This window comes from Stenella coeruleoalba, assembly GCF_951394435.1.
Source record: "Stenella coeruleoalba genome assembly, chromosome: 20".
Classification (NCBI taxonomy): domain Eukaryota; kingdom Metazoa; phylum Chordata; class Mammalia; order Artiodactyla; family Delphinidae; genus Stenella; species Stenella coeruleoalba.
The window spans coordinates 19,116,652-19,143,499 of record NC_137166.1 but is presented as its reverse complement, the minus strand read 5'-3'; the positions used below and the strand labels follow the sequence as shown (position 1 = coordinate 19,143,499).

General features: G+C 53.9%; 1 protein-coding gene across 1 annotated transcript in view; it reads right to left on the bottom strand.

Annotated features, from left to right (window-relative positions):
* The window catches only part of ATP6V0D1 (ATPase H+ transporting V0 subunit d1), a 38,173-nt gene that overhangs the window by 9,088 nt on the left and 2,237 nt on the right, over nt 1–26,848 (bottom strand). The window contains exon 2 of the mRNA XM_079906451.1: nt 5,278–5,449. Coding sequence (XP_079762577.1) covers nt 5,278–5,449 — 172 coding nt within the window. The remainder of the gene's footprint in view (nt 1–5,277; nt 5,450–26,848) is intronic.

Sequence of the window (26,848 nt, the reverse complement as noted above, 5' to 3'; positions counted from 1 at the left end):
CAGAAAGCCACTCCACCAGTCCTCCCTTCATTTGGCCTTAATAGGAGAGTGTGAGGTTCCAGCTGGTCAGCATCTCCCTCCAGAGGAAGACAGTTGGGGAGTGGACAGGCGTCTGCCCGCCAGGCCAAAGAGGCCCTCTTGGGGTGGGTGTAGGGCAGTCTGTATTCCTCTGCCCTGAGGCCCTCCCTCACCCTGTGCCTTCAAGAGTCAGCCTGGGCCGAAAGAAGTCTTGGGATGGGGTTTAGAAAGCCACTTCCTCCAAGAAGTCTTCCCAGCCCCTAGCCAAGCCCTATCCCTCTGCTGTGCCCTTTGGCGCCACCTGCTGGAGCATGATGGTTTGCTCCCATGGTCTCATCATTTGGCCCCGGGGGGGGGGGGGGGGGGGGACAGGCTTGGCGCTGGATAGGCCATGATGACTACCAGCCCAGTCGGCCCAACTACAGCTCCCAGCAGAAGCAACTAGTAACCGTACCTGTGCTCAATCACATCTGAGTCCTACAGAGCACTGCCCAGGTGGAAAGTGAACAGAGATATCAAGCTGTGGCTTCAGCACATTACCTGTCAAGCCTCAGTTTCCCCTCTGCAATTAGGATGACTGAAGTACAGCCCCCAGCAGAGCCAGTGATGCCCTGACCTTCTCCTTATTAAAATCCTGCACCTCTCCTGAGGTCCAGCTGGGTCCTCCCTGGCCCATCCTGAGACCTGAGACTTCTCAGCATCAAAGGGCACCTGCATGCTCTCCCTCAGGCTCAGGAGAACAGTGTCAGTGCTGGCTCTCCCTCAGGGCCGGAGCCGGGTCGAGCCCAGGACCCAGAAACCACAGCCTACAGAGACCCTGCTATCATCTCAGAAACGGTGGTTGTGGACAGTGAGGGCTGGGGGGCCAGAATAGGGAGGCCTGAGGACACCTGATACCCGCTGTGACCCAGCAGGGCCCAAGGTTTGGAAAATGTGACCTGGGGAGAGTGGCAGGTGTGCTGACAGGCCCACTGGGCACTTGAGGCCATTGTCCCAGGACAAAGCTTCTTTCCAGCTGCCCACTCCAGGCTGGTGGCACAGTAGAATATGAGACCTCACCTCCCCCAGATGGTGCAGGTCACCGTGCCTGGGCTCTGCCAATGGGTGCCTGGGCTTCAGGCAGGTGCTACACACTGGAGACGGCCCCTCCAGGGAGGCTCGCTCATCTAAGGACAAGGCCTTTGGGGCCCACCTGGGAATCCCCAGAGACCAAACTCACTTCTCCACAAGCCATTCTCTCCCAGCTTCCCTTCTGGGGCCTACTCTCTCATAGGACACCATATGGGATGGCCCAGATCAAAGTCTCCTCTGAAGCTCAGAGAACCCAACAGAGGCTCCACCCCATGTCAGATAGCAAGTGAATGGCTGAGTCTGGAAGGAGCCCTTGGTACAGTGATGTTATCACCATGTTATCACCATGAAATTGAGCTGAATCATCTCAAAACCACATGACTGACGACAGCCTACTTCAGAGGGACCTCTCTCACTCAGGGCCTGTCTACCACACATGAGGCAGCTGCCTCCACTCTGGCCACCCACTCTGAGTGGCCTCTCAAACCCCATCTGACCCTCGAGTCCTCTCAATGCTGAAGCCCCTGGTTCCATTTGTGACAGCTTCCCACAGGCCTCCCCAGAAGCTATCTGGCACCCATCCTATTGCATCCATAAGTCTCCCTCCCTCCTGGCACTGCACCTGGCCCAGAGCTGAATACTGGTCATGTGTGTTGGCTCAAGGCTGGCTGGGATCTACAAAAGCACTGGACACTGTCTCTCACACAGGAGGGCAGAGGACACCTTGCCCAGCTTCTGCTTGCACACCTGCAATGACAAGGAACTCACTGCCTCCTGGAGAAACCAGTTCCAGCCATCCTGGGCCAGCTCTGTCTGCGGGTAGCACTAGCATTGCTCCCTCAAGCCCCCACATCCAGGATTGGGTATCTAGCTGACGAGTCCATCACCTGGGGATGGCACTCTCCTTTCCGGTAACATTCCTCTGGACATCTCTAGGGTATCTGCTTCCTTCCCAGAGGGTCACAGAGCCAGGGGCCCCGTGCTCCACCTGCTCGGGACATGTATGGTTCCCCCTGCCTTCCCCCAATTCTTCTTTCAAATGCCCTTCCCCTCAGCCAAACAGCCACCTCCTCAGGGAAGACAGTGGTGAGTCCCTGGCCTGGGGAGGTCCCCTGGACAGGCCCCTGTGGAAGCCTTCAGCCCTTTTTGCAACACTCCTTACTCCTGGGATGAGCCAGGGTGGAGGAGGTTACGGAGATGGAGTGGACGAGGAAGAGGAGGAGCAGCCGGGGAGGAAGGAGGTAAATAGAAGAGACACCATGGGAGAAAGGAGACTGCTGGGAGGAGGTAAGACGGGCGTGGCTCCTGTTAGGTCTGGAGACCCTGGCCACATGAAGGTCAGCGGTGACCTTAGCCGGGGCCTTTGGTGGGGTGATGGGATGGCTGGAAGCGGACTGGAGGCTCAGGATGCAGGAGGTGAGAGAACACAGAGTGAATGTAAAAGTTCAGGCCACACAAGATGGGTTTTTAATGGTGTGAGAGATTTGAACTTGTTTAGATGCTGTTGGGAAGAATCTGGAAGGGAAGGGGCTGCACAGACAGAAGTGCAGATGAGTGGCCCTCAGGGTTCAGGGAGTGGGGTGAGGGGACTCAGGACATCAGCAGAAGGACCCAAGAGAAGAGGAGGGTACCTCTGCCATTGGAATGCAGAGGGGCACAGGCACAGTGCTGGGAGGTGGACTGGCTTCTACTGTCTCTGTGGAGGAAGAGGTGGGCCATCTACCCAGAGAGAAGGCTGGGGGCAGGAGATGAATGGTGTTTAAGATGGGGAGGTGGTCTTCCCACCCTCGGTGGGGAGCTGCAGGGTGCTGAGTAGGGAGAGCGAGTGGCCAGCTGGGCAGGGACAGTCCAGGCCAGCTGAACTAGTAAGTGTGCATGTCTGGCAGCAGGGAAAATCCACCCAACACTGGCTTCCCCGGCTCTGCTCCCGGCAGCGGAGGTGGGGGAGGGCGCCTCGAGGCTGGAGGCTGCTGGGCTTCCTCCAGGGCTGGGGAGCTGCCAGCCGGGTGGGACCATGAGATGGGCGGCCAAGAGCGCTGCGGATGTTGGCAGAAGAGTGCTTGAATGATGGACCAGGGAACCTCAGCTGGGGAGGGAGGAAAATGAAGACAGAAGGGGTGGCAGGGGAGGAAGCAAGATCCAGAGCCCTGCTGAGTCCGGAACCCATGTCCCACAAGGGGCTGAGAGTGGGCGGGAAGGCCTGAAGGCTGTGGGTAGAGACGGGGTGCCTGACTCAGCGATTTCAGGGCCGGAGCAGTTCCAGGTGGTGACATGTTCTTGGGCAGCCATCGTGGGGGTGGCTCAAGTGGAGAGCAGAGGAGCAGGTCACTGGAGATGACGAGGTCATGAACAAGCAGCCACAGGCTCAGACAGGCTGACACGTGGCTGCCGAGCTATTCCTGAGACAGAGCAGGACTGAGGGGATGGGAAGACTGTGAGCCACACTCACCCATGAATGGAAGGGGCGGGGAAGTGACAGCCTGCCACAGGATAGTGCTTGGCTGCTTTAAGCATGCTTGGTGCTTGCAGCCAACCTCCAGCAAACAGCTGGCGGCCATGCAGCCTCAGTCACGCTCAGAGCCCTCTCCAGTTTCATGGCCTGGCAGGCTAAGACCAAGCCTCTGAGGGCACCAAGACAGGCCAGGGGCTGGCAGCACAGGCAGATGGCCAAGCAGGCAGCAGGATGGATGACATCTGACCACTGGCATGGGGTCAGCCTCCTCTGGCCAGCCTAGCTAGCACGGCCAGAACATTCACCAGGAAGCTGAAGGAGCCCTGTGCAAACAAGGTGAAGGCTGGGCTCTGGCAATAAACGCACTGCTTCCTGGTATGTCCTTCAGCTCTGGCCTTGGGGTAAAGGACACCCAGGCCCAGGCTAGGGGTTGACTGACAGATGGGCACTGCAGTATGACCCCCAATGTGGCAGCACGAGACGCATGCCATCTCTGGCCTCCTGCCCAGAAGGACCATGTCGGCTGTACCCTGATGGAGGCCAGGGCAGTGTGATATGGATCCAGCCAGGACAGCAGGGAGGTCCCCCGGAAGGAGGCCTGTGGCCAGGAGACAGCCTGAGCCTGCTTCCCAGCCTGAGCCCTTCAAGTGTCCCAGCCTGTGGCCTCAACCCAAGGATAGAGCCCTTCTGGTTGCAGCCCCTACTTGAGAGAGTAAATGGCTGCTCCTGGCTGGGGGTGGGAAGCAGGCCAAGCAGCAGGCATCCAGCCCTGTCTCTGCAAGTATAAGGGTAGGAGGTATGGCAGGTCCCACGGACCTGGGGGTCCCACCAGCAGGGAAGGGTTAAAGCTAGACAGTACCCAGAAGAGCGCCTGGAAAGGCTTCCCCACAACACACACTCACACTCCAGCAGTGCAGAGCACGCTCATGTAAGCCAGCCACCGATGTCTCTGTCCACCACCTGCACTGGGCAGCCACCTGGGCCGGGGCCAACTCTTTGTCCACCAGGCCCTGGCTCGTGGCTCCTGGGCCATCCTGGCAGAAGGGGCCTCTCTACCTCCCTGTTTCCACAGGCACACCTGGTGAGCAGAGGCTGTCTCGTCCAAGTGCCCTCCCCAGCCTGTAGGTCTCAGGGTCCTTTCCTCTTCTCCAGGAGCTTAGTGGAGGCAGGGTTGCACCCAAGGATTAGACAGTAAGAACGCTGGGCAGCCAAGGGTTGTTAGCATGGGGGCCTGGGCCAGAACTGGGAAAGGCGGCCAGGTGTTCAGCACCCTCTCCGCCTTGCCCCACTTCTCCCTGAGACCCAGGGCCATGGTCAGAGACGACAGAGGAGCCTCAGCCCACACAAGGTCATAGGGCCTGAATGGTCCATCCCAAAACCTGACTCTTCAAAGCTCTACCTATCCCCCAACACCATCATGGGCAGTGGGGGCCTGGTGAGTGTTCAGGGTGAGTGTTATAGGGTGAACGAGGGAAAGGGCTCCTGTCATTCCTGATGCCTGTTGACACCAGGGACACAGGGAAAGCAGCTTCATCCAGCACTACAGCGTGGGACACTCGGGCCTGCCCACCAAGTTCCCAGACAGCACTGAAGTGGCTGGTGACCCCATTTTATAGGTGGTGGCCTGGGCCTAGCATTGTTGAATAAGCAGCCCAGCCACCCAACCCGGGAGGACCCTGCTGACAGAGGAGCTGTCCCATCCAGTGGGGGGAAAAGGCACTACAGAGAACACTCACGTAATGAAGTCCAGGAAGCTGGCGAGCGGCTCATAGGCATGGTTCCTCATATGGCGGAACTCCACCACCATCTTCTCCTTGAGCCGGTCATCGATGACGGACACTGTCAGCGGTGATGCCTCATTGGCCAGGAAGTTGCCGTAGTCGGTGCTCTGCAGGTGCAGCTTCAGGTCTGAAACCCAAGGGTGGGGGGTGAGAGCCGGCCGTGCTGAGCCTCCCCAGGACCCCAAGTCCCTGTCCCCACCCCGATTCTGGGTCCCAGACCCTCGCCTGCAGTTGTGCCCTGCTGCTACCCTGACCTCCTGTCCCTGCCTCCACCTCCCTGTTGGCTCAGAGCCTACTCCAGGGCAATCAGGCCAAAGCCAGGACACTGGGCCCCAGAGTCCAAGTACAAGTAAAACCATTGTTCCCCCAAATGACAAGAAAACCTGGGAAACCCCAACCCAAGGTGCCATTCACAACCCACAGCCTTTGAGGCTCTCCTGCATGGTGGGCTCCAGGATGGCCCTAACTTAAAGCAGAATAAGACATGGGCCCTACCCTCCAGAGCCTCAGGGTTAAAGGAGCAAGCCAACGTACCCCCAGGCAGAAACAATGCATATGAAATGAAGGACATGCCCCAGGCCAAGGGTAAAGTGGAGAGGGCACCAAGATAGGACCGAAAGGACACTCCAGGCTGGGCCAGGCAAAACGCAGGGACAGGAAAATGCAAAGGAAGCAGCTAGCAGGATGGCATGAGTGAGGAGTGGCCTAAAGGGCAAATGAGCGGTGTGAGGGGGAGATGAGGCTGGGGAGAAAGACTGGCCTTGCCTGAGGAGTAGCTGGAGGCAGGCAAGCCAAGCCCACGAGCTCTCCTGAGCTCTTCAGAGCAGGAGTGAGGGAAAAGGGAGGAGAGGACAGAGCAGAAGGGCCCTGGGGAGGCAGGACAGGTGAGTCCCAGGGGAATCGTGGCAACAACCTGTCTCACAGCTGTTGCCCGTGCATCCCATCCCCCAGTCTCTTCTCCACCCAGTAGCCAGAGCAATCTTAAAACACCAGGCAGACCCCATCACTCATCTGCACATCCTCACCTCAGGCCCTTTCCCTGTCCCCTTGCTTGGAAAGTGATGAGCTCTCCTCAAATGCCCATCTTCAGAGGCTTCTCCTATAGCCCCCCCACTCTGTCCCTTCATTTGTGCCATTTTTCTTTGTAACACATCACATCCCACCTGGCACGGGGCACATAAACCATGATAGCAGGGACTCTGGGTCACTGCAGTATGCTAGAGCCTAGAACACAGTATGTTCTGGTGCATTTTCATGTTCAGTAAGTAACTGTAGAATAAATGGAAGACTGGATAGAGGGCTGGTGAAGACAGCAGGAGGGTTTGCTACTGGGCTTTGAAATGGGGGACACTGTGGTAGTGATGGCAGTACCAAGGACAGTGGCTGAGGAGGGACCCATGTGTGCATATGCATGCGAGTGTGGATTAAGGCCCAACAGTGGAGGCTGGCTTCTGCTGACTGAGGAATGCATGCTTTCTGTGCCCTGGAAGGTTGCCCAGAGGATGACAGGAAGGGTGACACCTGTGAACATTTCCACAAGCGCCACCCCCCTTGCCCCGGCTTAAGGCCTCCCCGTGTGTCTGTGGACCTGGAGGGCCATGCTATACCGGGCTGCTTAGAGAAGAAGGGCGAGTGGGGCACATCATCGCTCCACAGACTTAGGGGACCCCTGTGGTGCCCCTCCTCCTGTACCCCATCAGGAGGAGAATGCTCCCAGCCCAGAGTCAGGTGTGCCAAAGAAGAGATGGAAGAGTATATGGGAGGGAGGCGTGGAGGGAGGGAGGAATGGAGGGGTGCATGCCATCGGAGTGGCCACTTTCTACCTGCACCCGGGTGGCAGTCAGCACTCCTGTCCTCTGTGGCTCCTGGGCACTCAGAGTGGACTTGAACCTCGTGAGGCCTGCAGGAGGGCTTCATCATCCGCTGCCTTTGCCATCGCTCTACCATTCACACCTTTTTTCCGGTGGCCACCCAAAAGGGGGACAGAACTGAGGGCAAGGTGGGGCAGGGAGAAGCCACCAGCCCCCTGCTCTGCCCCGTGGACCCCGCTGCCATTTTTCCCAGGAGGTGTGCACACCCCTCCATCCTCACCCCCGGCCGTCTGCTGTGAGCCCTGCCGTGGGTCCATTCTTCCCCCTCCTCACCAGTGTGGCCAAGGCCCACCTACACCTGGAATAAGGCATGGGGTAAGAAGGTGCTTTGCTCAGTAATGCTCAAGTTGTTGCAGTATTTGATTAACCATTTGGTTGTTACAGAAAAATTCTTTAATTGAGGGATTTCGCTGTATGAGCATAAGCCTGTATTCCCACCTCTAGCGATAGGTTTTACAAGCTAGCTTTTAATATCCCTGACTCTGGATAAGTGCACAAGTATTTTGTTTTGTGTTTTTTAAAGAAACATGGGGGGCTTCCCTGGTGGCGCAGTGGTTAAGAATCCGCCTGCCAATGCAGGGGACATGGGTTCAAGCCCTGGTCAGGGAAGATCCCACATGCTGGGGAGCAACTAAGCCCATGAGCCACAACTACTGAAGCCCACACGCCTAGAGCCCGTGCTCCGCAACAGGAGAAGCCACCACAATGAGAAGCCCGTGCACCGCAACTAGAGAAAGCCCACGCGCAGCAACAAAGACCCAATGCAGCCAAAAACAAAAAATAAATTTATTTTTTAAAAAAAAGAAACATGGTTTACTTGCACAAAACTGGTAAATTTTGAGAGATCGTTAATGCCCTCGAAGTGGTTTTTGTGGGTATGAAACAAATGGTGAGAATATGAATTGGTACCTCTTATTTTCATACTGAAATTAATTCTACTTAATTTATCAAGTCATATGTCATATGCCCTGCTTTTACATCTTTCATCTATCAGTAAACATTGTGATACTTGAAAAAACTAGTGGGCAGGGAGTTATGGCCTGGACAAAGTAGGCGCTCCAATCCCCACTAGGGGAAGCCACAGTGCGGACAGCAGCTGGAAGCCCGGGCTGGGATGTGGTGTTCTCTGTCTGACGGTCTGGCGCAGCAGCTGCCAGCTCAAACCTGTCCATTTATCCATCCAGCCACTGCAGCAGCAAAGAGCCATTCTCAGGCGGTGACAGGCCACAGCCAGGACTTGGAAGCCAGACCAGATGCACAGGGCAAAAAGCAGGGTAAAACCCAGTCCTCTTGGCAGGGCCCCTCATGCCAGTGGTCCCACTATTCTCTGGGACGGTGAGTTTGGGCCCTGGACCCCAGCCCGGCATCCTGATTCCTATCCTCCAAAGCAACCAGGGGCCAGGCCTCCCGATACCCCCTCGCCTGGCATCCTTGCACTTGCTGCCGGAAGGCTTCCCCAAGTGCCGTGCTACACCTCCACTACAGCTGCCCAATCTCTCCAGCCGCGTGAAACCTCTGTGCCCCAGCCTCACCTGCTCCACGGGGCTGCCCTCCCTGGGCAGGCTTGCTCCCCAAGTCCCCCACCACCAAGCACCCTCTCTCTCCTCTCCAGCCCCCACCAACTCCATTCAACACCTGGCACTGATGAGGTGGGAAGCAGCACCCCAACACAAGGCGGGAACCAAGACCAACTCTAACTGGAAACAGATGGGCCCTGCTGAATACTTAACGCCATGCCAGGAGCAACCTATGTGCTGGACCCGCCAGCCATGCCCATTTCACAGACTCAAAAAAGGGAAATCAGAGGAAACGTGAAACGTGTCGAGTCCCACAGTCAAGCATAGAGAGGATGGGGATATAGATCAGACCTGGTGGATTCTCTCCATCCCCAACTCTGGCCTCCTCTCCTCCCCCACCCCTTACATTTTTGACCATTCTCCCATGGCCCTTGGCCCAAGATGGGCCTTTCAGATATGGACCCAGCTGCCCAGGCAGACTTTAGTTCCAGAAGAGCTGGCAGGTGGCAGAGAGGTAAGAGGGGCCACAGCAGGCCCCTCCACAGCCTTGGAGGCAACCTGGACACTCACTGCCCACCTGACGGGGGCCCTAGACTGTCATGGTTCACAGATAACCCCTCTGGCATCACTTGTGGTGCCAGCCATTCCTTCAGAAGGTAGTACATGTGAATAAGAGGAGCAAAGCTGATGGGTGGATTCTCCTTTGCATGCCCCCCACCCCTGGGGCTTAGCATGGGCCTTAAAGCAAACATCCTTGTGTCTTGGCTACTGCATTCTGCTGACGCTGCATCTGGGGACTTGGCTGCTGGAACACAGACGACCGGGTGGTTTCTGCTAGTGTTTGTCGAATCAGAGCAAACCCGGGAGATTCTACCGAGAATCCTGCCCAAGGCCTGAGTTTTCCTTACCAGGAAACTCATTTTTAAAAGCCCCCAGTGACGACATCAGAGGGCCATTCCAGACCACTTCCCCTGGCCAAGACCCACTTCTCCCTGTGACCCAGGGTGAGGGGACAGCCCACTAGCCAAGAAGGCAACTTGGAGGCAGGCAGGTTAGCCGATCCTTTGGCTCAGACCACACAGGGCTTCTGAACCAGCTCTGACTCTGTTCAAGAAACCTGGTAGCCAGGCCCAGTGGCTGGCAGCCCCAAGCCCTTTACACAGTCCTCAGGGCTGGGACAGGTCCATTAGAAACCGGCCCCCTCCCCTCCAGCTTCCTGCTCTCTCCGAGGGATGTGGAGGAGGTGTGACTGGGGGTGGGATCAGAACATAGGAGAAGAGGCCTGGAACTTGTTGAGAGCTTTGTGGGAGACTCGGCCACCCAGCCCTGGCCCAGCCCCCGAGGGCAGACGAGGACGCCAGGGGCTCTGGGAAGGCAGGGGCTAATTTTGCTCTGTGCTCTGAAGCCTGAAAGCCTCGGTGACAGCCCCTGAGAGCCCCAGACGTGCCTGGGCTGAGGTGTGAGCAGTGTTCTAGTTAGCACAGACATGGGGGACTGCTCTGGTCTACCCACAAGCCCAGCTGTCTACCCCAAATCCTCCCATCCATGGCCCGGCATCAGGAATGTCTGGCCAGTCTGGGATCTCTCACAGCAAAAGACTTCCTCAGAGGCTGAGTTCTCATGTCCAAGAAGATGCTGCTGCTGTCAGAAAGTTCTCTCTGCAGTATAACCTAAAGCCCTCCTCAGAGGAAGGCAATCAGCTCAGTTTCCCGTGGCCTGCAGCCTCCCCTGAGGGCCTTGAGCCAGCTCCTCAGGGCCCCTCAACCCCACCCAGGACCCTCCCAGATCTCCTCTGCTTCCCAGTGTTGCCTGTCCCAATGTTCTGGTGACTATCCCCCCACTTCACTTCCCGGGGCCGCTAAGCCGTCCTCACCGCCACGGTGCCCTTTTGCTGGTCTCCTGCCCCACATCTTGGCTCCCAGCTCCCAAGTCCACTCTCCATACCATCACCAGAGCGTTGTTTTCCAACTCCAACGTGTCGCTGTCACCTTTACCCAGCAGCCCCCGTGGCCCCAGAGCCTGGCCTCCTCTCCCCAGCCTGTGAGGCCCCACACCCTCAGCCCTAGCACAGCCTCAGCCTTAGACCTTGACTCTCTGCTCTACCGGTGCTATTCTCCGGTTAGGGCGACCTGCCTGTGATCTCTGGCACAAGCAAGTGCTCCAGGCAAGTCCACAGGGTGCCTGCGAGAGAAGCCCTTGAAGTCCAGGAAACAGGGCTGCTTCCTCAGGCCAGCCAGAGAGGCTGGTTTGGGAGGGCACACCCCAACCTGGCAAGTGACAGCCCTGCCCTCCCTCCTCCACAGGGCACCCCTGTCCACCTTGAGACTGCCTGTGTCAAAGACCATTGCCCTGCTCCAGCAGGATCCAGCTGAGCTCTTTGAAGGCGCCTGGGCAGGTTGTAGCCCAACACCCACCTGGCATGACTGTTCCTCCCAGGGCCATGCCAGACTCAAGGAGGCCCCATAGTTGCCACCTGTCCCTCCACTGCCTGCCAACCCCCAACCCAGGTCTTCTGGGCCAGGACCCCTCACCAGCAGAGCCCAGGCCCCAGCTAGCACCTCTGATTACCACTCTTGCCCCTGATTAGCAGGAGGGCATGAGGACCCCTAGCCTGTCCAACACTCTCTGCTCTCTGAGGGACCAAGTGTGGGCTTGGCAGCCAGCTCCAGCCAGACCTTGAGAGGTGGCAGCTGGGCAGCCCTGCCTCCCATCCACTTCCTGAAACCTTTCCCAGATCCTGCCAGCCCTGAAAGTGATCTTTCAGCCCCACCAGGGCTCCCAGGGGCACGCAGCACACAGCATCTCCAGTCCCCAAGCCTCTGCAGCAAAGGCCCCAGGGAGGCAGGGAGGGAGGGTCTTGGCCCAGGCCAGGGGTTGGTCTCACGCTGCCCCAGGGGCCCAGCAGGCACAGAGGCAGCCCTGGCACAGTACACTAGGCGGGGCGGCCCCCTGCTTTAGACTCACCCATGGCCTCATGGCCCACGGAGGGGCCTTGCTGGCCAGCTGGCCACGGCACAGTGTGAGAGGACAGTGTGTTCCCAGACTTCACTTCTGCTTTTCCAGAGGTCACTCAACGATGCTCTCCTGGGGAGCTCAGGGGTTTTCAGGAATTGAGGCCCGCTGAGTGAAACCAGATGTGTAAATATGCTCCCTAGAGCCTAGCGTGCCCATCCTGCCCCTCCCTGTGAGGGTGGTAGAGCCCTGGAGCCTGTTCTACCACTTTGCTGGGCCCAGGTAAAGGGACTGCTTTGAAGGGACTGGACCTGGGCTCTACCTCCAGTGCTCGTTCTACCCTAAGGGCTCTCTAATGCTGCAACTTCCAGGGGCTCAAAGCAGGGAAAACTCAGACAAATGGACAGAGGTGGACAGACAGCCAGGCTGGTGGCCCAATGGAGCCATAACCACCCCCCCTCAGCAAATGGACTGTGTTTGAGTCTCCTCCCCAGGCTCTGGGGGTGGGGGAGACCTCTTTTCTTCATATCAGCTCCAAAGCAGATGTGTGCACTGGTTGGCTGGCTCTGCAGGGTCAGAGCGCCACATCTGGAACTCCCAGCGTGGGAGCCACAGCATGGAAACCATTAACCCTGGGTTTACCTGGGGGCTGCAGCACAGACTAAGCATCCTCCTCATCCCCAGGCCTCTACCAGGCCCATCACAGGCTCCCTGTAGACCTCATGTAACTGACTAGCCCTGGGTTCCAACTCTTCCTATCAAATACCAGCTCTTCCTCCCCTCCCTCAGGTGTCGCCTGGCATTCCCCATCCAGAGCCTTGGGATTGCCCCCACCCCAAACTGACGTGTCCATGGCCTCTTGCTAGCCCAGGACAATGTCCATGCACAGCCACAGCCCCTCTCTGAAGCCCCACTTTGCCAGGTCACTGGTTTCAGGACATAGCTCCTTAGGTGGTTTAGTGGGACAAGGGAGAGAGACCCTGGGCTTTGGGACCACAGTGACCTGAGTTCACATCTTGTCCCACAGCTTGGCCCTGAGCAGCAGGTGGAATCTCTGGACCCAGGCTCCTGGCCAGTCACCTGGTGAAAGGCCCCGCAGTGCCAGCCTCCGAGGGTAGACACTGAACAGAGACAGTGTTATACAGAGAAAACTGAGCATGGCACGGCACACCCAGAGCTCCACAGAGAGGATCCCACCCAGAGCTCCCCAACGGAGAGGCTCAGTCCCAGTCAGGTGGTCTGTGTTCTGACTCCAGTCTGTTGCTCAGGCCGTCCCACTCAGCACTCCACAGTGTGCCCCTGCCGCCCCTGCCCTTCCTTCCCATGGTCCCGACCCTTCCCCAGGGCTCTGGTGTGTCCTCTCCCCAGGGGCCCTTGTGCAGCACGGGCACGCACACGCACAGGCCACACTCTGCTATCTCCTGGGGAAGGATGAACAAAGTGGGCTCAAAATCTGGGGCTCCCATGTCTAACGTCACCTATGAGCAGGATCATACAGAGCGTTGGGCAGCCCAACCCCAAGGACCCGGACAGAGGCTAGGACCCAACTCCGCACCACCCACCACATGGTGAGCTATTGCCCTGCCGTCCTCGGGAGCAGGTGCAGCCAAGGGCAGCCGTTGCTCCATGGGAAGCCCCCGGGCTGGCGGGCCAGCAGTCTCGGGAAGAACCTGGAGGCTACTGCTGGCACAGCCACATGCAAGTTAGTGGGTTTCAGCTGGCATGAGGCAAAGATCCTGCAGGAAAAGGACAGCGAGTTCTCCTTCTTAGGTCCCTAGGCTGGCATTTTGTTTCATACTGGAGGACTTTCAGTGAGGTACGGCATTTGCAGAAGGGGGATGAGGCTGATTTGTAGAAGTGGCCCAGATGACACCACCCACCAGCATATCAGAATCAGAGATTTGATTAGCGGGAGTGTCACTCCCCTTGTCTAGGAGGCAGCAGGATGTGTGCTGTCTAGGTGGCAGCAAGGTTCACCACCCTTCTCCTTGCTCCGAGACAGGTGGCAGGTGGTGACAGAAGCACATGTAATTATCCTCAGGAACACCTCGTCCCTGCAGCTGGGAGAATGAAAGCATCACTCACAGCCCATGAGGAAGTCAACCCACCCACAGTCAGGAGGGTGCCAGGCAGGTGACAGCCCCACCTGCCAAAGGGAGGGGCAGAACTGGTTACTGCTGCACCCAGGGCAAGTTCCAAGAAGCTCTCCTCTGACTGAGTGGAGATCCGCCTGGATAGCCCCTCATCAGGACGTCCGCACCCAGGGCCCCATGGAACTGGCATGTCCCAGGAGACACAGGGCTTGCAGGGCAGCTTCCCTTGTTGCCCTCCACAGCCCAGGCTGAGAATCAAGTGAGCCAGCCTCGCCCTGGGAGGCAGGGCCCACACCTCTGCTGCTGCCCTGTACTTTGACCCTGAACAAGCTCTTTCTTCTCCAGGCTTACCACCACAGTTACAGTGCATGCAGGTTGGAGTGGATCTGGGGCTGCGAGCAAAGAGCTTCTTCTCACTTTCCCAAAGATGTATGTTTGCCTGGGTGTTGAACGAGAAGAGGTAAAGTGGCCCTGCATGGCCAGGCGCCAGGCAGCCCAGGAAAGGCCAGCTGTGGCAGGGAGCTTCTCAAAAGCTGGCTCATGCCCATGTCTGGCTCCTGGGTCCACTGGCCCACACCGCCTGAGCAATCCTCTCTGCCCTTGATGCTTGGCTTCTGTTCTACATGCATAGTCCTTTGGAGGAAGGACCCTAAGAAAAGATGGAGCTCACTTCAACTAGGGGAAAGCAGTTTTAGGGTCCCAGGGGCTGCTGTTCCTGTGAAATTAAGCCAGGTCAGGCTGGATCCTGGCTGGAGCATCATGCCAGCTCCACGGTACCTAGAGTCCAAGCTATGGAAATACTCATTGTGCTCAGACCTAGGCCCTATGGATGGGCTCTCAGAATCAGGCCTCATTTGGGGCTGCGAGCCATGCTGTTCTCAGCACGAAGCCTCCTTCCCTGCAGCTCACAGAAACAAGACCAAGCAACCCGGGCCAGGAGCAGAGTTGGTCCATTCCATACTCATGCCCAGCAGACCCAAGAGGCCTGGGCCAGGCAGGAAGTGGCAGGAACAGTAGCATCCAAGCTGGTCCTGTCCAGGACCCCTGACCCCCTCACCCCCCTGCTCAAGAGGCTGACAGGAAACACGCAGGGGAAGCAGTAACACACCAGATTGAGTCGGATCAGCACTCAGGCTGGCCCTGAGACAGAGGTGGTCGCCTGCTCTGGGAATCTCATAGCACTCCACTTTCCCCAGGCCTTGCCACACGGCATCTCGCTTGGAGTTTAAAGTGTTGAAGGTGGGGGAAATGGGTGAGCTACGACCCATGACTGGCATCCTTGGGCCCTGTGTGCCAGGTCATGGGTCGCAGCTCACCTGTATTCCTCGACTCCCAACCCTTAATTCCCATGCTAGATACCATGTGGCAAGCCCTGGGGGAATGGCAAGGGCCCCAGAATCAGGGTCTCGTTCACCTGACCACGCCTTCCTGAGTTGGGGGCCTGGCACAAAGAGGCATAGTCCAGGCAGCCTTCAGTGAACAAATGAAGGAAAGAATCAAAAAATGTAGAATGACTGGACAGGAGGAGCAAGAAGGGTGTCAGGAGACCATAAGCAAGGCCTCGGGCCTCACCTGGACCCAATTTCCCAGGTAAAATAAGAGGGTTGTATAAGGTTACTTCCAGGGGCCTGGCCAACTCTGACACTCTCTACCCTGATCAGGCCTGGATCTCACTGACTCTGTGCGACCCCAGCCCCTGAGGGCCATGCAGGGGCTCAGAGTGAGGCCAGAGGCCTGGGTATCCAGGAAGCAGCCCTGGCAGAGCTCACAGCAGGTGCCGGGGAGGCCCGGGGCTGTGGAGCAGTGTGGCAAGCAGGAAAAGCTGAGTTGCAGCAGCAAAGACACCACAGATGACTCCTTGGAGGGGAAAGCCCCATCCTCCAGCCAAACACGAAGCCTCAGCTGAGGTCAAAGCCTGAAAATCATTGCCTGAGTGGCCAAGGGGGGACAAGGTCTGGCCCAGGGCCAGGCCAGAGTTGGCCAGGAAAGCAGTGCCCGGCACCCAGTCAGGGCTGTTCCTCCACACATCCCTTTCCCCGCCGCAGGTCTGCCTGCCACCCCTCAGGACCACCCACACACACGGGGGCAGCCCCACCCCAGCCCCTTGAGCTGCAGGGTGCTGAGTGCAGATGGGCAGAGCAGGTGTCAGGCCCAGCCTACTAAATGGCCCTTCAGGGCCTTGATTTTCCTGCCTCTAAAAGAAGAAGAAGGCCAATATTCCCACACAGGATAGTTCTTTTTTTTTTTTTAATCAACTAAGGAGTCAGTGTTGGATGAGGCAGAAGCCAGGGAGGCCAATGGAAAGACCCCTCCAAATTGGGGTGCAGGGTGGAGAGCTGTCAATTACCTGATAATATGACTGTATGTACCTATACTCTAGAGAGTCTGGGGTGCCTGATTTGGGCCTCTTCCAGAGTCATCCTACACACATGTACCTGTATGTGCCACATGCACCCCTACATGTTTCCAAAGTGCTGAAGAAGGCTGGAGGAGAGGAGTCTGTCCTGAGGAAGAATTTTCTGTCTCCTGGAGGGACCAGAGTAGCAGGACCAAAGTGGAGGCCACCTGGGGAAGGATGGTGCTTCTGGGAGCCTAGGAAGCGTGGCCCTGACTCCTGGGCAGCTTCAAGCTCCTACTTGGAGCTACCAAGACCCTTGGTTCATAGCTAGCACACTGTGCTGAAGCTGCCGCTCCGACTCTGAGGACTGCCAGCACGACCCACGTGGAAGTAAACAAGGACAGCTTGGTGGTCAAGGCTGGAGCAGTCTACACTGGGCACAAGGTGGACAGCATCAGGGAATTCTCCCTGGCCTTCCCCTTCCTAACCCAGGAAGCTGGGGCACAGGGAGGTGAGGGTGGGAAGAGATGGACAGACAGGAGACACTGAGCCACGAGCCCTACTTAATCCGGGAAGGCCAACTGGGGCTTGGGTGAGGGAAGTAGGCCCCCCCCCCCCCCCCCCCCCCCCCCCCCCCGGGGCAGAGTCCCAAGGGACAGTGGCTAAAGGCAGGTGCTGCACAGAGAAGCAGAGGAGATGCACCAGTGGATCCGGCCACACCCACTTCCCTGGCTCTCAGGCAGCGGAATGGTCCTGTTCCACCACCTTGTGGCCAAAGGGAGGATGGCACTGTCAACAGCCAGAGGCTCTGCTCTGGCTCCACGCGATCTAATAACAGCCTCAGACTCCTGGTCCACATCTCCCTCAGCCGTTGATCCCTGAGGGAATAGGCTGCAGGCACCTGCAGAGCTATGGAGAAATGTGTCACAAAGAACAAGAATAGGACTGAGGTGGACATGAGTCGGGAAAGCCAGAATGGAGACAAGGCGAGCATGAGTCTGATCATGAGGGACTGGTCTGTCTTGCATCAGTGAAGCAAGGGGCCTTCTGAGGGGCAAAACTGAAGAGGTTACAGAGGAAGCCTGGTCATCCTCAGCTCTCTCCACCCTTGTCCTCCAATTCGGCCAGACGCTTCCAAATCTCCAAATCCCTTTATCCAGCTCTCTACCCCCTGTCTCTAATGTTTAATGCTATAACAAACAAAAAAAAAGTGCTTAATAACCCAGAAACAGGACAATCTACAACATGGTGCACCCCTCCAGGATGGGGGCCTCAGCTTCCCCTCCCCCACAGCCCACACTCTAGCCCCCTGCCAGTACCAATAAAGACCTGCTGCTCATCCAATCATACAAATATCTATTGAGCATTCACTCTGGCTAGGCATGTGCTGTTGAGTCCTAACAACTGCAAGTGATTTCTGTTTCATTTTACAGGTGGGCAAACTAGCTTCAAGGCATTAAATCACATGCATAGTGTCACACAGTTGGCCAGAAAGGGAGCCACGGTCTGCCTGATGCCTGGCCTCACACAGAACTCAAGAAAGGTCCTGGTGACCCAGAGAGGCCCTAGGGTCCTGACTCTGAGCAGGCAGAGGTGATTTACAAGACAGACCATTGCATCATGTCCTCACACCTGTTCATTCTTAATGCTGACCCTTCCAACAAGCTGGAGGGCATCTAACAGCTGAACCCAAAGCACAACAACAGCTACAAGTAAGAAAAGGTTCTAGGGTGCTGTAGCAGGCACTCTGACCACAGGGGGCCAGGGACAAACTACTGGAGGCAGACCTGGGCCCTCAGGGACAGTGGTTTGGTGTCATCTCGTTTCAAGTCTAACAGCCCTAATTTGGGAGAAAGTCTGCTATGTTTATTTAGTGTGTGCCACTGTGAAAGCAAGAAAGTGAGACTAATACATTCCAGAATGGGTTTATGCAAAATGTTCAAAATTTGTATCTTTCCCTCTCTTCCATCCAGAAACCCTGGTCACCCAGAAAGCCTCATCTTCAAGGGTCCTAGATGACTGACATTTGCCTGTCCTGAGGTCACCTCAAAAGGTCCTAAGCACAGGTTCAGACACTGGCTCCACCTCAGAAACCAGGCCCAAGAAATCAGGGAGTAAATCCAAGGACAAATGTGTTAACACCCACCAGAGCAAGTTCTGACATGAACTCTGGGGCAGGGCTTATGAAACGGGGGTTATCAGTTCCTGTGTGGACTATCTTGACCATAAACAGCTTCCCAGATAAAACCAGGCTAAAGTATATACTAGCGCAAGATGTAATCAGTGAAGGGAAAGCAAGAAGTAGCGATGGGGAAGTGGCAACAAGGGAAAGAGAGAAAAATAGGCAGGTGAGAGGTGAGCTGCACGTGGACAGGGGCTTTGGGGCTCTAGTCTGAGTGACATGAAGTATCTGGTCCTGGCCCTCATGCATCCCCTGGACACTGAGTCTTGTGGTGTAAAGAGAAGGGGCTTGATGGGGGCTCCCTAAGGCTCAGATCAACCCTACAATGCTGTGAACGAAAATCTGGAAGAACACTCCAGGGTCACCAGCAGGGGTCTTGGCTTGGATGGCGGATGGGTGTAAGTACCTTCTCTTTGCTCGCCTGTATGTTCAAATTTCCTTTATTTTACATATCTTTAGCGGATGTTTTAAATTATAAAACATTTGTTCACTATGACAGATTTGAACAATGGAAGGTACATAAAATTTAAAACTGACATATTCCCCCTCCCAGCCTTTCCAATCCCTCTCTGCAGAGGCTGCCACTCTAGACTTGTTGCCTATGCTTCCAAACACGTTTCCATGTGCACATTACCTGGCATTCTACTAAAATGGGACTATATTACACGCAACACTTTGCAATTTCTCACCTAGCAAGATATTTCTAAATCAGTCTTCATGGAACATCACTTTTGAGCACCGGAATAGTATTCCACTGTAAGCACAGACCATGATTTATTTAACCAAAGCCTGTCAAGGGCTACTCCGCTGGTTCTAACAGGTTGCAGTTACCAACAGGGCTGGTGTGAACACCTCTGTATGTGCCATCCTGTGCTAATTTAGGGGATACGATCCTGTAACTGGGTATATAGGGCCACACAGCACATATACATGCAATGTTTAAACAAGGCAGTAAAAACTTTTCCCCCAAGGATCTACACCAAGTCACCCTTCCATCAACTCTATTTTTGGAATTTTTTTTTCAAGTTATGTTTAGTTAAAAAGGAGACCAAAAAAGAAAAGAAACCACCATGCCCAGTCATGCAGGAGGCACGGCAGGGATCTGGAGGGGAATCCCTGGCTGTGGCTCTCCCTGCTCTGCTCGCCAAATTAGGCTCCACGCCAGGTATCCTCCTCAGGCCACGCTTATGTCCACTTGGCCCGCCATTAAGGCTGCTCTCCAGCCTCCTGGCAAGACTTGTGGGCAGGACCAGGCTTCCAAGGGAGGCTTGCCCTGGTTGCAAGCCAACAGACGGCCGGGCGTGGGCTGAGCTGCCGGCCGCCAGTGTGCTGATGACTTCCAGATTGGTATCTTTAGTGCTACTTCCCCTGAGCTCCAGATCCACACAGCCACCTCCCTCAGACACTCTGACTCAGCACTTCTGAGATAGAACACCTCCTCCTCCACCACCCTGTCCATGCCCCAAACCTTCTCCTCCTCCAGTGGTCCCCATCTCAGAAGCAGTTCCAGCACCCACCCAGACATTTGACTTCTAACTAACTTCTAACCCCTCTCACCACCATACCTAAGGCAGACTGGCCCAATCTTATCAGTCTCATGTCCTAAGCTGGTCTCTGACCCAGTCCCTCTTCTGCCCACGTGCCACTCCTGCCCCAGTTGAGCCCCGTTCTCTCACCCGGAGAGCTGGAATAGCACCTGCTTCTAGCCTGGCTCCTCCTAAACCCAACCTCCTGAGCCCCACATCAAGTTTCACATCACACCACCAATGCTCGTCCCCTTCACAATCCCCCCCCCCTTCATCTACTGACAGATCAAATCCAAGCTGGCTCATGGCAGCAAGACCTCCCTCCTGCCTACCCCTCGCCTCCACCCCTGCTCTGGGGCCTCATCCTCTTGCAGCAGCAGCCAGCTGGAGAGGAACAGTCAAGTCACCACCAGCGATCCATGCCAGCTCATCAATCATTGGGTGCTGGGGGTAGGGGGGAGATGTCTCTTCACACAGCAATGCCACTGCCTGGGGCAGTCGGGACAACATGGGCCATCAGACACTGAGGGGAAAACATCAGGTGTGTGTGGGCCCAGGCTCTCACAGCTCAGAGACTCAATGTAGTTGTTCCCTTCGGTCCAAGTGCAAACCCTCTCCATGTGTACACCCTTCCCCCAACGCCTCCCAAGCTCCTCTCTCGTGTTTGTGGTCACTGGATTGTCAGAACCCTGTTCTCTCTTCCTCTGGATCACATCTGACTCTGAGGAATTCTGGACCAAGCTAAGCTTGTCTTGCTGTCTAAGCCGTGGTCACGCAGTTTCACCAAATCGATATATTCTCCTCTGACAAACAAAATGGAACAAAGTGTTTCCAGGCAAGAACATAAACTCTTAAGCAAGACATTTCCCACACACAGACCTTGACCTAACTGAAGAATCTCTCTCTCTCTTTCTCTCTCTTTTTTTAAACACAACTCTCAGCCCTCCTAAGCTATGTATCTTTCCAAGGCACCCAAGGCCTTCGATGAACCAGCCCAATGTGCCTATCCACCCTCAGCCCTGCACACCCGACACATGCTCTACTCTCTCTTCCCAGTTCCCAAAGTTCTCCTGATATTCTATGCAGTTTCACGTTTCTGAGACTGCTAATGCCATTCCTTCTTCCCCACTCCTTGACCTGGCTAATTTTTTGTGTGTGACAACTTCACTGAGATATAATTCATGTATCATACAATTTTCCCATTTAAAATGTATAATTCAATGGTTTTTAGTATATTCAGAGTTGTGCAACCATCACCACAATTTTAGAACATTTTCATTACCCCAAAAAGAAGCCCTGTACCCTTTAACTGCTACTCCTCACATGCTCCCACTGCCCCAAAGTGTACCACGTGCCTACTGGACATTCAGTGCTGTTTTGATGTCCACCAGTCTGTCCATTAGGCACACCTGCACCCAAGCAAGGCCTGTGTGACATGTTTTCATTACCCACTCGAGGCCCAGCATGGTGCCTGCCTCCCAGGAGTGACAGGAAGGAATGACCACAGTGGGAGCAGCTGGCTTCCCTGACTGCTCTCTCGGCTCCAGGCCCTGTGCTTACACGTCACTAACATTTCAGAGTGATCCTATTAATACTCTCATTGTGGGTTTCCCTGGTGGCATAGTGGTTGAGAATCCGCCTACCAATGCAGGGGACACAGGTTCGAGCCCTGGTCCAGGAAGATCTCACATGCCGCGGAGCAACAAAGCCCTCGCGCCACAACTACTGAGCCTGCGCTCTAGAGCCCGAGAGCCACAACTACTGAAGTCTGTGCGTCTAGAGCCCGTGCTCCGCAACAAGAGAAGCCCCCGCACCTCAATGAAGAGTAGCCCCGCTCACTGCAACTAGAGAAAGCCCGCACGCAGCAATGAAGACCCAATGCAGCCATTAATTAATTAATTTAAAAAATACTCTCGGGGCTTCCCTGGTGGCGCAGTGGTTGAGAATCCGCCTGCCGATGCAGGGGACACGGGTTCGTGCCCTGGTCCGGGAAGATCCCACATGCCGCGGAGCGGCTGGGCCCGTGAGCCATGGCCACTGAGCCTGCGCGTCCAGAGCCTGTGCTCCACAATGGGAGAGGCCACAACAGTGAGAGGCCCGCGTACCGCAAAAAAAACCTCTCATTATGCAGCTGAGGATAAACCACTTGCCCAGGGTCACAAAGCTAGTAACAGGCTGAGCAGGGATTCATCAGTGAGTTGAGTTCATTGGTGAGCTCTGCTCTGTCTGTATGTTGTCTCTGCCCAACCACTCCATGCACTGCTGTCAGCTTCTAGCCCTGCTCTCCTCTGTACTCATTAAGGTCACCAATGACCTCTGAATGGCAAAACCAAATGAAGAACTGTCTGACTTTATTTCAATCTCTTGGTCATGTTTGTCAGTCACCACCCCCTTCTTTTTCTCTCTTGGGGCTACCAACCTCTCAGGGGATGCCTTTGCTCTTTCTGGTAGGACCATCTTTTACCCTATCCTTGCTTAACAGAAGCCCTATGCGGGAGGGCCTCATCTAGGGCCTCTACTCTTTTGATTCTATGCTCTCTCTTGGGGTCAGTGGCCACACTTCTACCCTGATTCCCCAAGCTCAGACCTCACACCTGAGCAGCAAAAGTAGTCTCCACATCTTTACTCAGATGGCTCACAGATCCCTCAATCCCATCTTCTCACTCTTTCTCCAACCTGTTCCTTCCACAGTCCACTATCATTTCACTTGCCACCTACACAGTTGCCTAAGCCAGAGAGGAGACATCAGCCTTGACTCTTCCTTCTTCCTCAGCCTCCTTATCCAACCCTCAAATCCTATCAACTCCTCTTCCTATAATTCCCCCCCCCCACCCCACAATGCTCCCTACCAATGCCTGAAGACAGGCTGCCATCATCTTCTCTGCCCTGGATTACTTATAAGATTCTGCAGACTGTTCTTCCCACCTTCAGTGTGGCCACGACCCCCAAAACACTTTTCAAACTGCAGGTACATTCTGAAGTACAAGTCCAGTAGTTTTACCCTCCCATCCCCTGCATTCAGGACAAAGCCCTTCTTGTGGTTTTTGCAATCCTTCAAAGCTGATCTCTTTCCAGCCACATTCCTGGCCATACTATAATTAGTGCTGAATAACTAACTGTGCCACTAATAGCTAATTAGTGCCACTCCTGGAGACACCATCTATGTTTGTATCCGCAGTTTGATGTGACTGGTGATTTGGCCAAGGCCAGCCAGGAGTCTCACTTTCATCTTCCTATATGAGACTGTGTCTTGTGAAATAATGTTGAAATGCAGAAGGAAATGTTGTAATGAACAAAAGACAAGTGATTCAGAACAGAGAGGGATACAGTGTTCTGAAAGACAACCAGCATATCACACATGGGAGCTCTTCAACCATAGTCCCTGAGCATCTAACTCACTGGCTGAGGAAAACAATCACTCGGGACCACCTAACTCACATGGAAGTTGAGAAGATCACAGGGTTCCTCCTTCTGAATGCTAAGCATATTTCTTTACAACAGGAAGAATATGTACTGAATGGTCCAAGTGTCGGGGGAGCCCCCATTCCAAATTAGGAACTGGCATCTGGTACCCATCAGCTGAGTTACAGCTGCATAACCCAGCAAGCCATAGGCTTCTCTGTATTTTCCAAGTTTCTAAGTAAGAAGGAAGCTAATTCATAGAAAAATCCTAGAAATAATGACCAACTCAGCAACAATGAGAAACCCCTGGACTCAGATTTTGGTCTCTAAATATCATTTTCCTATAAAAAGAATCAGGTCCCCTAAGAGAAACGATGACTCTAGGTCTGGGTCAACAAATGTACAAGATAATATTAGAATATATTGTCATCTCAGTAGTAACGAAGGCTACAGGGTTATATCAAAAACCGTATACAACAGGCAGCCTATTGTATAAGCTCCCACTGGCCAAAGGACAATTTGAGCACTGATAAAGTTAAAAGACTGAAGCACAACAAATATATTAAAATCCATAAGTGTGTTATGATACTAAACAAACAAAAAGAAGAACAAACAAACCTCACGAGTCATCTTTGGAGGATGTTGGAAAACCAACTCATTATTTTGGAAGCTAGTAAATATGGGAAAGAATTAAGCATTTATCCTGCCTCTCCTATACAGACTGTATTTCAGGGTAACCAAGTAGTTGATTACTGGCAATTTCCAGGTATAGAAGTATTCAAGCTAGCAATTGCAGAAGGAAACATAAAACTAAAATATCACCATTTTGCAACCCCTAATGAAATAATGGTTCTAGGCAATAAATGTCAATGGTTCCTATGTCATAAAAAGGGAAACAACTAAAGAGAAACAACTCTCAATAGAAGCACAAATGTCATCTATTAAATATTGTTTAAAAAAAAATAGAACCAGAATCTAATTAGGTCTTTAGATCTAACTATCAATTTACAGGAAAAACAAGGGACAGAGGAACATGTTAAACTATACAGGAGGGATATAATCAGCAAAGTTGAGATGGAAGGAAAATCTATAAATTAAAAGACCCAGCTTCTTCAGGAAATAAAAGGAAAAGTGAGACAGAAAACCTATATACTAAAAGACTTCTGATAGCATCAATCAATTGAAATATATGGATCATAATTGGACCCCGCTTGAAACAAATTGTATTAAAAAATCGTTTGAGACAATCAGACAAATCTAAACATGAAATGGATATTTGATGACATCAAAAACTATTGTTTCTTTTAAAGGAGGACTAATAGGATTGTGGTTGTTAAAAAAAAAATAAATCATGATCTTTTTTAGAAACACCAAAATATTTACAGCTGAAATGATATGCTGTCTGGGATTTACTTCAAAATAATTTGAGAGTGGGGGGATAAATGCAGCTATTACTGAAACAAGATTGATAACAACAAAAGCTGATCACTGTTGTAATTAGGTGATTATTACTTATAGGTTCGGTATACTATTCCCTCTGATTTGTATATGTTTAATGATTTCCATAATAAATAGTTTTAAAGAGAAAAAAGGAAAGGGGAAATTCTGCAGGGCAGGGCCAGAGTCTCACTCATACCTGTATTCCCAGCAGCCAGTCAGACAAATTAATAGCAATGCTTTTAGGCTGAAGCCAAGGTCAAAGCTAAGGGTTCAAGCTCAGAACTATGGTAATACCTGAAATACCTGCCTGGCTCTCTTATGAGGCACAGAGCTGGCACACAGTAGGCCTTCAGGAAGCGTTTTTTGAATGAGCAAACGAAGACTTCAACATCGAATTAGCACGACATATGTTCCTCATGATCTGAAATACATTCACTTAGTCACATCCGACCACCTCAAATTCGGCAGGCCTCTGTGGAAGGTGGTACCCCCTGCCACCACTCTCTCTGCCTCCACACCCAGTGCTCAGGGGCCAGGGGCTTCCTCCCCTGGGCTCAGCCTGATGTTTTTAAACCAAGGGTCTGGGTTCCGAGCAGATTTGTGCTCTTGTCCCCCGCACCCTACCACCCAGGACTCCTTTTGGTCCCTCTGATTGGCCCAACTATTTCTCCTTGGCATGTTGGTCGCTCTGCCCGAAATGTCGCCCACCCCACTCCACCCCATCCCTGGCCTAGCTCTCTGCACAGCTGGCTCCTCATTGTCCGCACCTCAGCTCGAATATCCTTCCTCAGCAGGGCCTGAACCAGCCACACTCTCTACAGAAAGTTCCCCTCTGATTCTCTATCATTTCTCCACTGTCCCTTTCACAGGTAACACCCTTAATATGCAATTATATATTTCCTTTGCTTTAAAATAACAATAACTGCAGCTAGCACACTGACTCAGTACTTACCATGTGCCAAGTTCATGCTAAGTGTTTTACAGGGATTATCTTGTTTAGCTTTCACAACCACCCCATCAGTAAAGATACGTATCATGTTATTTATTATTATTTCCATTTTACGGATGATGAAACTCAGGACAGAGCAGTTACATGGCCACAGAAACGTGCAGTAGTAAGCCCACATTTGTAACCGCTATGCTACACTGATCTCTTAATGTCTTCTGGCCCCACTGACCTCCACCCCCAGACTATGAGGGTCAAGGGGAACATCATTCAACAAAGTACCTCAGACCCTACTGCTGTGCCTGGCATAAAAGAGGTGTTTTACAAGTATATGTGGAATGAATGAAAACATTCAAAGTAATCCTGTATGATTTCTCTTTGTGTATCTCTGACCCACCTCCTCTTCCCCACAAGTCCCTAGCACAGGACCCAACTTCTAGAAGGTACTCAACACATCCAAAACACTCAGAGCTGAAAAGAGCTTTTGTGACCACCTAGCTCTGTTCCCTCAGTTCACCAAGGGCTAGGACCTTCTCCTACTTCTGAGAAGAGACAATCAAGCAAGATGGACAATGGAGGATACATGGACTTCAGCGGTCCTAAGAGGCTGAGTTCTAGCAAAAGAGGTCAGTAGCAGATGCCCTGATGGAGTAGAAGCCAAGAAGGAAGGCTAGGGTGGGGTGGAGCGTCTATATGTACTTCCTGTACCTTGCAGAACAAATAAACACCCTCCACCCAATGTCCTGAGCCTTCAGGAAACTGTTCCACTTCTAAAACATGTTCTTTGGAAACCTCATCATCTCAGGACACACCTACAGATTTCATAGGGACCACAGGCTTCCTTGGTCTCTCCTTCCCACCTCCCGCCCCTCTCCCCCCCCCCCTTTCCCTTTTCCCTGGAGATAAGGAAGCAAAAACACCCAGCAACAAAGGGCTGGAGGTCAGGCCTCTGGGGTGACCTTCAGGAGCAGAGAAGGCCTTTCTGTAGAGGACAAGTGGAGTTTCTGGTCAATCCTTCCCGCCTCTGGTTATCTCCAGCCCCTGAAAGTCCTGAGCATCTCCAGCCTAGAGTCCCAAGAATCTCAAACTCTGTGTTGACAGACTTCTAGGAAAGCAGCACAAACAAACACAAGAGCTGCAACTGGATGGAGGGGGACAACATTCTAGCCTAGCGTGTCCACAAAGGGGTTCTAAGATGGGATGGTACTGGGTCTGGGCCTTAAAGGGTGGGAATCACTGGGTTTCACGGGAGTAAGAAG